The sequence below is a fragment of the Nanorana parkeri genome, unplaced genomic scaffold, assembly GCF_000935625.1.
Source record: "Nanorana parkeri isolate BGI_ZX_2015 unplaced genomic scaffold, ASM93562v1 scaffold1317, whole genome shotgun sequence".
Taxonomy (NCBI): domain Eukaryota; kingdom Metazoa; phylum Chordata; class Amphibia; order Anura; family Dicroglossidae; genus Nanorana; species Nanorana parkeri.
In genome coordinates this window covers 379,483-391,754 of record NW_017307585.1, presented here as the reverse complement: position 1 = coordinate 391,754, position 12,272 = coordinate 379,483, and the positions used below count along the sequence as shown (strand labels likewise).

The 12,272-nt window shown below is 39.5% G+C and overlaps 1 protein-coding gene across 1 annotated transcript in view; it reads left to right on the top strand.

Moving 5' to 3' along the window:
* The window catches only part of GLRB (glycine receptor beta), a 76,697-nt gene extending 71,421 nt beyond the window's left edge, over positions 1-5,276 (top strand). The window contains exons 8-9 of the mRNA XM_018569282.1: positions 1,903-2,195; positions 4,663-5,276. Of these exons, the coding sequence (XP_018424784.1) occupies positions 1,903-2,195; positions 4,663-4,959 (590 nt within the window). The 3' untranslated portion in view covers positions 4,960-5,276. The remainder of the gene's footprint in view (positions 1-1,902; positions 2,196-4,662) is intronic.
* The last annotated feature ends 6,996 nt before the right edge of the window (positions 5,277-12,272 follow it).

Below are 12,272 nucleotides of genomic sequence, written 5' to 3'. Positions count from 1 at the left end.
TGCTCTGCAAATTATGCCAAGATGTACAAGTCATGTGTATTCATTTTTCATTCTCAGATCGATGTTACAGTTTCATTATCTTAGTAAAACATTCTCATCTGTATGTTTGACATGAGTTCATTGGACGGTGCCAGGAAAAAAACCCCATCATATGGTCATCCCACGTCATTATGGAGTGCCATTGAACTGTAAGATTTGCACTGTCATGTCTTTTATTCAGCGTTACTCTTTATTTTTCACTCACATACATGTTTGTAGCTGTGTGTGCACACATTTGACTGTACATCATTTTGTTTTCATAATTTCACTTACTGTAGAAATACTATACTGTGTTGATTAATTTCATTTACAGCACAAATCCAGTGATGTTTTATTTTATCACAACTATAGTTTTTATGTTCTATAAAGGAGTTATATGCAATGTCGGCAGTTCATGGTTGGCAGGAGGGGTCAGTGGGGTGCCCTCAGCTCTAATGCAAACAGTGGGTTGGCTCTTAGGAGGAGTTCTACAAATGTCAAAATACCTGCATGGACGGGTGTCAGTTTGAAGGAGTGGATGTTCCTTGATGGACTGCATGCAGACCATCCTAGGTAATGCCCACATGTGATGCTGAGCCTCCCTGATTGAAGAACTGAAATCCTATTGAAATTAAGAACTGAAAATGAAAGGTTATACTAAGAATATTTTTTATTTTTACCCTCACCTTGCCAGTTTCTTCTGGTCTGCCACACAGGTTCAGCCTCTCCTGTAGCGAAGTTCCCTTTGTTCAGGTGGCTAAATGCAATCTTATAAGGGAAGCCTCCCCCATAGCTTTGGTGTTGGGATGCAGGAAATAGTATTTTGGGGTCCTTTCATATTTGGAAGCTTCCTCCTCATGGCAGATTAATCTCTGGGTTCGGTCTTCCGAAGGATGCCATCCTTATGGATAGAATTTAGTGGTGTACCTCCAGAGTTATTCTGGAAGGCAGTAACTTGGTCCATGTTCCCATCCGGTTACAGGGTCTGTCCAGAAGTTTTGAGACCGAAGCTAAGGTCAAGTCTGGAAAGGAGACCTAAAAAGCCACAGCGGATTGAAACAGGCTGGTAAAGAGGAAGAAAGATGCTTTAAATCAGCCATAACAAAATGCAGGGGACAAGGAAGCATGGAGGTGGCTTTCTGGCCAATCAGGGAGGCGGGTAATGACTCGCCTCCTGACTTCCTGAATGGCCAGCTTCCTGACCATCGGGAAGCCGGGCCGTGAGTCATTACACAGTGCCTGGCTTCCTGATTGGCTAGGAAGCCGGCTCCATGCTCCCTTATCACCTGGTATTGAGGGAGCATGGAGCCGGCTTCCTGGCCAATCAGAAAGCCGGGCAATGTGTAATGACTCCAGTATCGGGATAGGCATCGGGTGCATTTGGACGAGTACTCGCCCAAATACTCAGTATCAGTGCATCCCTACTGGGAACTATAAGCTGCTTTTTCCTAAATGTTACTGCCTGCCTAGACCCCCTCCAGTGTAGGAAAGCAGCCCAAATGCGGGCTACCAATGAAATAGAAGGGAGCCAGTGTTGCCCCTATTTAAATTCCCCACTGAATCAACCATCACATGCTGCAGATTGTTTGTGTGTGGCCCAATGTAGATGCTGATGAATAGGGCAAAAGATCTGCCCACTCCTCCTACAGATCTAGGCCTTGGTTAAAGGCTTTGCGTGAAGTGCTGATACATTTGCTTTAGCTTGATAAAAGGCACGAATGCCTCAAACATTGCTGAATTTAAATGCTATTAGAGGGCAAAAAAATAATGCTTTCCGTGTTGCAACCCCTCTCGTTTCAGAGTTCACTAATCGAAGGTATTGCTTGCTAATATTCATACTCTTCAATCTTAATATACTAATTTTGTCTCTTTTTGCTTACTTAGGTATATTTTCAGTTCTGAGCTTGGCGTCTGAATGCACTACTCTAGCCCAAGAACTGCCAAAAGTGTCATATGTGAAAGCAATTGACGTGTGGCTAATCACATGCCTCCTCTTTGGCTTTGCCTCACTTGTGGAGTATGCTGTAGTCCAGGTCTTCCTGAACAGCCCACAGAGAATTGAAGCAGAGAAAGCCAAAATTGCAAAGGCTGAACAAGCTGAAAAGGGTGTTAATGCAGCAAAAAAGAATAAAGTCAATGGAACGGGTACACCAGTCCACATCATCAGCACATTACAAGTATGCCTTCTTCTTGCATAATTATTACATTATGATTAGAGATGCTCATATTAGCATTGGTAACAGGATCATGTGATCATTAAAGGGCCACACATAACTAATTCCAAAATGACCAATGAGTGGGAGTCATAGGCTTGGTATCAACAGTCATGGGTCTTGTACCAATTGAATAAGCTTCACTTGTGATACAAGTTGAAACAGTTTTAGAAATCAGTTTCAGACATATTTAAAGGTAAAGCTGTAACTGTAGAGACAATTCATTCTGTTGACTTTGTGCCCAATATTGCCCTCGAAGCACTTTGCTAACAGCCTCCCATCAGTCTGACATGTATGGTAAGGTAAAGTAAGTAGTACTTGGATGCTGACGAAAATAGGAAACTACTGACTTTGGTAAAGGTAATAGACGTTCTCTATGTTTAATGTAACATTGGAAATGTTTTCTACTGTATATGAGAAGCAGCTTGGATATTGAACAAGAGGCTTGAAAAATGTATTCCCATATGTCTTAGAAATGTGAAAAATCCAGCTTGCAAACTCTAGGCAAGTAATTTAAAGTCCATTTCCACCTTTGTAAGTGATTAGCATTTATTGTGGTAATGTAGAGGTGCAGTTATGATGTATATATGTGCACATTTTATGACTTGCATTGCAGGCTTTCTTCATTTTTTTAATGAATGTTTTATTAAGCCTGAATCCTAGAAATTAAAAATGTTCTCCACAGGATATTCACTTTGACACTAGGGTTGGATTGTAAAGCAGGCTGTAAACAGCTGCCTCTCTCCCTGTGATTCTGTGTAACACGATCACTAAACACCAGCTCACTGTCCTGGGGGGTTGCCACTATGAATACAAATGAATGGGATGGAGAGCTCACTGTTAGCTCAGTTGTAATTTAAACTGAGCACAGAGACGGCCATTTCCATGAGGATATAACAAAAAATGTAAATTTCTGTGTTCATACTCATCAACTGTATTGTATATGCCTGCTGCATGTACACTCGGTGTATATTGCTGGCATTTCTTTTTTTTTTTAAACCTCCGCAAAGGTGGAAATGGGTTTTAAAGTAGAGCTATTGGCAAAATAAAAAATTACAAATATGATGCGGTCTTTCACTATGTGCAACATAGCATAGCGTCCCCCTGTGACAGTTTTATTACCTGTTGATCTGTTAAATTCCCACTTTCTTTAACTAGGTGACAGTTTTTTTCTGCTGTAAAAAATGCACAACAGACTTTTTTCTCTTTAAAAAAGGTGTAAACCATGTGAATAAAAGCGGACTGTTGTAAGCAGTGGTATTGGGTTTGTCCCAACCTATGTAAATGTCCCGTTTCTCGGACAACTCGATCTGTACAGAGAAACTATAAAGACGGATACAATGAAAAATCTGAATACTATCATTACAAGTATTAAACCTATACAGTTTGCAGAATACAGTATTTGTGGCTTTTAAAGCTGAAAACCAGTCAAACAGCTAAACAGTCCTGTTTGGCAGGGCAGGTAATTTTGCCCTGCAGTATTTCAGTAACACATGTCCTTGTCCCTTCCCCTAGCCTGTGACTGGACAGTAAAAGGAGAAACCGTACAGTGGTGAGCTCATCTCATAGACACTTTGCTGTCTTCACCTCTAAGCATGTCCTTTGCACTGCACCACAACTCACCCATTCACCCATAAAATCAAACAAAAGAAACCAAGGGTCAAATGGACCCCTGGATTTTTTCTATTAGATCTACAACCAATCGCCGTTATTGTTGAATGATAGCACAGAACCACCAAATATGAGCATGAGTGCGCACTTGATTACAACCTTTCCAACAAAGTAGAGAATTATCTATATGTAGAGAGTGTGTATTAGCAAGAGAGGGGAAATGAGTGAGCTGCAATACTTTCTGATTTTTTTTCCTCTGAACTGACACTGCCCAAATCCTCCTCCCACTTACACACAATGCTTGGGTATTCTACCCTACTGTATTAGGATAAGGAAGTATTTTAAAATACATTTAGAAGGGGGTAACATAGAAGCAAATAATGATTCTAGCGCATTCAATTCACTTAATGGACACAAAGGCTGTGGTAAAGAGTGAATAATTGGCTTAATTGAATATACCGCCACCAATCAATTTCACTTATAGGGGGTGAACCTTTGATTACTGTTAACAATATCATCTCATTACCTCATAGAACATGATGGGGACTTGCGTTTATAATTGTAATTAAGGCATTTATTATATACATTTTTACTTGTACATCAACATTCTTTGAGATTTCTTTTATAATCACATTATTGCATACTACTGTACCTTTTTTTTCGTGAACTTTGTTATGTACTAATATCACTTGAGGCATCTTTCTGAACCTAAGAAAATGTTTTGCTTCCCAGTCGGTACATTCTGCTATCGACGTAAAGTTTGATGTTTATTTTATATATTCTTAGATCAATAATCCAGCTAGCTGTTTATTATTCCCAGGTTGGAGAAACAAGATGCAAAAAAGTCTGCACGTCTAAATCTGATCTGAGATCCAATGACTTTAGCATCGTCGGAAGTTTGCCTAGAGATTTTGAATTGTCTAATTACGACTGTTATGGAAAACCAATCGAAGTCCTCAATGGCCTGGGAAAATCCCTAGCAAAAAACAACAAAAAGCCACCTCCTGCCAAGCCAGTCATTCCATCGGAAGCCAAACGGATCGACCTGTACTCAAGGGCATTGTTTCCATTCACCTTCTTGTTCTTTAATGTCATATATTGGCTGGTATATTTATGATAGCACCAGTTCTCGCTCTGAGTTCACCAAACAAGCCACCATTATTCTCACACTTTTTAAGGCCAACCTGTGATCTTGTCTACATTTGCAGAGTAATATCCTACATTGTAGATGCCATGCAACTGTAATGATAATTGGCTTTTTAAATGGAAGCATGACACTGCAATGTCTGTTCTTGAACTGATGTATATAAGTGTAAGATCAACACTCGGCTATACACACGGTTATGAGTAACGCTTACATAAATCCCCCCAACCTCTACTGTTTTCATATGAAAAGTTATGAAATGCTTACAAAGAAAATTGTGCACGCTGAGCCTCATTTTTTGTAAGATAAATGATCAAAGACTATTTTTTGTAAAATTATCTATTTAAGAAATTGCGCTGTATCCTTTGCGTGAGCTATAATTAATGTGTTAAAAAAAACATATTAAAAACTGTAAATTACAATTTGTCTTGAGTATAATAATCCAGGAATTGCAATGTTCAGTAATATAACTTTTTTATACCCATAATTGAAAATGCATCTCACTGGGGTTGCAGGTGCCTCATGTGCTTCCGTTTAAGGTAAGGTAGCCAATGGTAGCATTGTGTTCAGATAGATGAATATGACCAATCAAGAATGGAGTACAGGTTTATATTATCTCGTAGAAGGTCCTGGCATTCACAACTCATAGTCGCTTTTTAGAAAAGATACATTTCTAAGAACACATCCTAATTTTTTGAAAGTGCAATTCAAGAATATGGTGCATGCCATGGCAAAAAAAACACAAAAACATACACAGCCATACATGCTCATTCCCCCACTCACTCAGTGCCTGATTTCCTGATGTGGAATGACATTGTATGGCTTTTTGTGAAGTGAAATTGCAAGACTTGGTGTCAGCCCTGCTAACTTGTCCATTGTTAAACTACTGAATCCTATCTATTCTCCTCATAATCTCCAAAGCATAGGGGCTAATTGTTCCGTAGTGCAAGATGAGAACTGGAAGGACTCATTGAGATTACACAGGAAGTGTGAACAGGGCAGTTATGCATTTTTGACACGATCAATAACTATTTTTTTACACTTCTCAAACAGAAATAATTTAAAAGACCGAAACGGAGCAAATGAGAGAAGTTCATTGTTCGGGTTTACATACACATTAAAGTCACCCTATGACTTCAAATGAGGTATGTATTAACTTCTAACACTGGAAATTATTAGTGACACACTGTAACTGGCCAGAGGCACTATCAAGTCAGAGGGAAATTTGCAGTTTACAAATGATGAGAAATACTGCCTCCTAATGGGTTATATGCTTTTTCCAAATACTTGCATCCAGTTAAAGGAAACCAGTATTGAGAGAAATATTTTGGGTGCCATTGCTAATTTTCACCTTTAAAACACAAGCTGCATGAGTGCCCGCGTATATACATTCACGTGAAAAAGAAAGTACACCCTCTTTGATTTCTATGGTTTTAAGTATCAGGACATAGTAAAAAGGATCTGGTCCTTAGCAGGTGTTAAAACGTATTTCATAAACATAGAACCAAAATGGAGAAATTATGTGTGAAAAACTAAGTACACCTTATGATTCACTAGCCTATAGAACCACCTTTGGCAGCAATAACTTAAAGTAATCATTTTCTGTATGACTTTATTAATCTCACATTGTTGTGGAGGAATGTTGGCCCACTCTTTTTTACAAAGTTGCTTCAGTTCATTGAGGTTTGCAGACATTTGTTTTATGCACAGCTCTCTTAAGGTCCTGCCACAGCATTTCAGTCGAGTTGAGGTTAGGACTTTGACTGGGCCATTGCAACACCTTCGTTCTTTTCTTTTTCAGCCATTCTGTTGTAGATTTTCTGTCAGACAGATGGCCTCACATTAGGTATACAGTATATAAGAGTTCATGGTTGACTCAATGATTGCAAGGTGCCCAGGTTCTGAGGCTGAACTAATCACCCCTCCACCACTGTGCTTGACAGTTGGTGTTCATATGCTGTGTTTGGTTTTCATCAAAGGTAAGGTTGTGCATTATGAGCAAACATCTCCACTTTGTTCTTGTCTGTCCAAAGGACATTGTTCTAGAAGTCCTGTGGTTTGTTCAGATGCAATTTTGCAAACCTCAGCTGTGCTTCCATATTCTTTTTAGACAGAAGAGGCTTTCTCCTGGTAATCCTTCCAAGCAAGCCATACTTGTTCAGTCTTTTTCAAATTGTACTGTCCTGAACTTTGACATTTAACATGCTAACTGCGGTCTGTAGAGTCTATCCTGACACCATATATATCCTGACACCAATCCATGGCAGCATACAATGGGTATGGCTCCGCCCCCAGCCCAAATCACAGGACCAGTTATACTATAAATGAAAGCCCGCCTCCCAAGGCCACCATTCTTTTTTTTGTCCTCCCTGCTCAAGCCGGTTATACTAAGGATATGTTGGAGGGTTTTTTTTTGCCCTCACCTTGCCTGTTTCTTCTGGCCTGCCGCACAGGTTCAGCCTCTCCTGTTGCGAAGTTCCCTTTGTTCAGATGGCTGAATGCAATCTTAATAGGGAAGCCCCCCCCCCCATAGCCTTGGAGTTGGGGTGCAGGAAATGGTCTCTTGAGGTCTCTTCATGTTCAGATGCTTCCTCCATCATGGCAGCAGGTTGAACACCTGCTTAGCCTCCTGCTCTTGGGACTCCATAGAGTCCCAACCGTGACTCAGCTGCATCATCAGAAGCTATGGTTGTACTGGGATGATCACATGCATGGACAAGCTGACAAGTAGGATTGTTGGTTGTGGCTACAGCCGGCGAGCCTGTTTCAACTTTTATCTATTTCCCTATCCAGGGATCGGGTTGATGAAGGTTTCCTATGTGCAAATCACTTCAACAGCCTTTTCAATCCGAGGTCGGTGACAATCCTTCAGGGGGAATGTCTTCAGCATCTTGGAGTTCAGAGAGCCTTTCGGATCCAAGGAATCTCTGCATTAGTTCAATGAACAACTGGATGATATTTTGTTCCAAAGATTTGGTGTCTGCTCATAGATGTATGGGAACCGCTCACTGCTGATGGGGGTACCTCTAATCGAGGATTCTTTAAACTTTTTCAAATTTTTAAAAATATTTTATTTTTATTTTTTTTTGATACTTTAAAAAAATGTATATTTTGATTTATTTCATTTTTTAGTAAATATTTTTTACTTTACTTTTAGGTGCTCCAGGGATATATTGGGGGTCTAAACAGACCCTTGATATTTCCATTTTAAAATAGAAAAAGAGATTGAGAACACAGAGTCCTCTTTTTCTGCAGCCCCAGTTATCAATGAACAGGAATCCTCTATACTGAGTGTTCCTGTTCATTCCTAACATGCAAACATAGTGTGTTTACTATATCCACAATCATAAATGAACAGGAGTTGATGTAGATCACTTCCCATTCATTCATAATTGAGGATATAGTCAACATACCATGTCCTCAATTATATCACTGATCGTTGAGTGTTTGTAGCTCGCTCTCCATCCTGACAGCTGTCACAGAAGGCTGAGCGAGCTGAGCTCAGCCTCCTGTGACAGTGCTGGCTGTCTCCACCCACACTGCTCTCCTCTGATCTGTTACAGGAGGCTGAGCGGTACGAGGAGGAGAGACTCCGGCCACTCACAGCGCTCGGCTACCTGTGACAGTTTCTCGCGCTGCTCTGTGTCCCAGCGAGGAGGAGAGAAAGAACAGATGCACCGCTGTATCGGCCAGAAAATTGCACTTTCGGCATTATGCCGATATATCGGTGCATCCCTAATGTGTATATTATATATACACACACATTTAACAATCTCTGCACTGGAAAACACCTCCAGCCGGTGAAGTCAAAGCTCCTGATTTGCATACTTGTTCCTGGGCAATGTTAAATCCATATGGCAGCCAGGCAATTAGCTTTTTCAGAAATGTCAGCCTATATATTCTTTTAATACAAGTTTCTTTTTAGGATTGCAAAGGCATTATTTATATAGAGAAAAAAACAAGAACACAAGCAGAGTTGTTGCCCATAGTAACCAGATTTTTTTCCCCCAGAAAATAAGATAAAACCTGTTTGGTCGCCATAGACAACAACTCTGCTTTTGTTCTTGTTCTTTTCCTTTTGTTCCGTGCTTTTTTTAATTTATTATATCCCTTTTGTAGCCTTTAAGCTTTGTGGTATATTTTAAAGCATTTGGGGCAGGGATGGCCAAACTCCGGCTCTCCAGCTGTGGCGAAACTACAAATCCCATGAAGCATCTCTCTCCGGGAGTCATGTCTGTGGTTGTGAGAATCTTGCAAGGCCTCATGGGATTCGTAGTTCCACAGTTGGAGGGCTGCAGTTTGGCCATCCCTGAATTTTTTTTTTTTTGGGGGGGGGTGTATGCATTAATGAATGGGACAGCTAGAAGCATTGGAATTTGCACTGTGATACATGGCTGTCATTAAATAATCAGATATGGGAAGCTATCACATGCATGTTATAAGGAACATTTTATTTGATGTTAAACACTAAATAGCTGTAGACAAAGCAGCTGAATCAGTAAAGCAAATACACAGTGCAGAGACCCATAGAGCCTAGCCTATAACATTTCATTTTATGTTATGAACATCAGATCAGTAAAAGGAGAATTCTTGTTGTTTGCCAGGGATCATTGGACTTTGCTAATTGGTACTATTATTTTATCTACATTGCAAAATCAATTACTATTAAATATATAAATCTCCTATCACAAACACTGGAAAATATTTGATCCAATATAATGTTTACATAGCTTGTTGAGGTATAGTTTTGCTTTATACATATTTTAGGCCGTGTTCCTTTTTGTGCCTAGGTGACCTTTAGCGCACTAAACTTTTAATTCTTGAGAGAGACTTTTAGGCTAGTATAGTTTTACTTATTTCTGGGTCTTGTTGCTGCTCAGGTTTTCATGATAGAGCATCAGCGCCCTCTAGCTGTCATATTGTTTAGACTTCCATTATCTCTACAGCTTTAGAAGCTATGGTTTTGTCATTTAATCTTTTTTTTTTTTTTAAGATTACATTTGAAAAATTAAGAATTTTCTCCTCTGCATAAATATTTGAATATACTCTGCAATATATACAATTATTCTGAGTGGTGCATGGTTTTATTTTGCATGCAAAAAAGCTTCATTGTAAAATAATGCAGGCAGAGTATATAATTACCCTGAACCCTGAACGTCGTGCCCGAACCCCCCCCTGAAGTCTATAGGAGATGAATCTTGTAATTTTATTTTTCTGTTCTTTTTCAAGGTCAATTTGCAGACTTTTCTTAGAAAAGGTCATGGGTAGCTGGGTACTGCTGTGGGTGACATGTACCAATAAAAAAATATATATACTAGGTAGTAGGGAGCAGCTCATTTAACGTGGCTGAAAAGGCAACAATAAAAATTCTCAATTCAATAACTTGCATGGGGGTGCTTTATCCCTACACGTGAAGTGGCACACCGGTATGATATACTCATATCAAAGTGATTTAGAAAGAAAGAAAAAAAATTTGCAGGTAATTTCCTAGCTGGCTTTGTTTTGTTTGTAAAAAATGGTGTGGATCCCACCCAGACCCTTATCCTTGATGAGATGGATTTGGAGAAGGATCCCAGGGAAAAAAAAGGGAAAAGAAAAACAATTGGCATGGGGGTTCCCCCAAAAATTCCCTTACCAGACCCTCATCCAGACATAACCCTTGGCTCGACAAGATAAGGAGGGGGGGTAGTGAACGTGCACCCTCCCTTCCTCCTGAACCATACCAAGCCACACACCCACAACATTGGGCTGGTACCCTGTCAGGGTTCGTCCCCCCTGACAAGAGCCTCATCCCAAGATCCGTGGCCCTGAGGATGTGGGGGTCTGCGGAGGGTGACAACAGAATAAGTAAGGGGTACACGGCATCCCTTGTTACTTATCTACATAAAAATGACAAAGAAAAAGCTGCACACGTACCTGTAACAAAGTCCTTTATTAAAATAAAAAAATGTCCTGCAATGTAAAAAAGTCAATCCTGATGATCGATGTGCTGTTGAATACCACGACCTGCCAATTCTCTCCCTGTATCTTTGTCATAAGTGCCTCAGTGATTTGCTAGCATACATATTTATAACCCAATACATGGTAATCTACCAGAGAACACTCATTGGTAGCATGCAGAAACATACAATGTCCTTGGGCTTAAGACAACCTAATGAACACTGATCACAAAAACATTAGACATGTGCAGTGGCTAAAAATTTGTTTCGTTTTTCGGAATTCGGATCCTATATGTGTTTCGTTTCGGGAATCGTATTTGGATCGGATTCGTAATTCGGACGAATTCCTAAAAATTCAACTTGAGGTGGGGATGCAGAATTGGCACATTTGTCATGTCTGGTTGCTGTGCTCTAGTTTTTACTATTAAAGGGACATTAAAATCCTTTTCTTAATTTGTTTATATCCATTTAAATGTTAACAATGCACGCACAGGATTTGGGCGAAATGCGTTCCTAATCCGAAATTTTGGATTCTAATGATTTCGGATATGTTATATTTCAGAAATTCGGATGCTACGAATCTACGAATTTCCGAATTTCGATTCGGAACGAAACGAATCGCACATGTCTAATAAACATATCTCAGGCTGGCCATTAATTAAATTAGGATAGAGACACCCCAGCTTAAGGCAGGATCCTAACACCAACTGAGCTATAAAAGGTTAATAAATGTTAAGGTTTTTTCTAAAATATTTATTACAAACGTAGCATTAATAAAATAGCACACATACAATACATATTCTCATAGGAAACTCTGTATTAAATGCATATGAGTATGCAGCCTACCTTGTAAGACTTCTCTGATGTGTTAGTTTGCTTTGTGTCTTAACTACAGAGCCTCTATCACTTTCTAATTATTCTCCTGATTCATTATGGAAGCAACACATTTAATTGCTGCAGATCTTATTCTCACTGTGCTTAGATAACTAGCATGAAACCCTCTCTGCAAGAATGTTAAATCATTATGGATGCTGTGCATGTCTCCAGTGTATTTCAGCCTTTCCCTCTCTGCAAGAGAAAAAAACCATGTTGCTTAAATAATCTTAAAGGAACACTCCAGGAAAAAATAGAATTTCACAATTGCTGTATATGCACCACATATATGTCCTACCTTTGTGCTGAAATCTGCTGATGTTATGTTCGTGTATAAATAGCGCAAAACCCCCTGACACTGAAATCCCATAAACGGAGCTCTCCAATGAACAAGTATACAAATGTAATATAAAGTGTATCCAAAAATTATTTTAATTAAACATATATCACCTCATACAAAACATTTAAAACTTA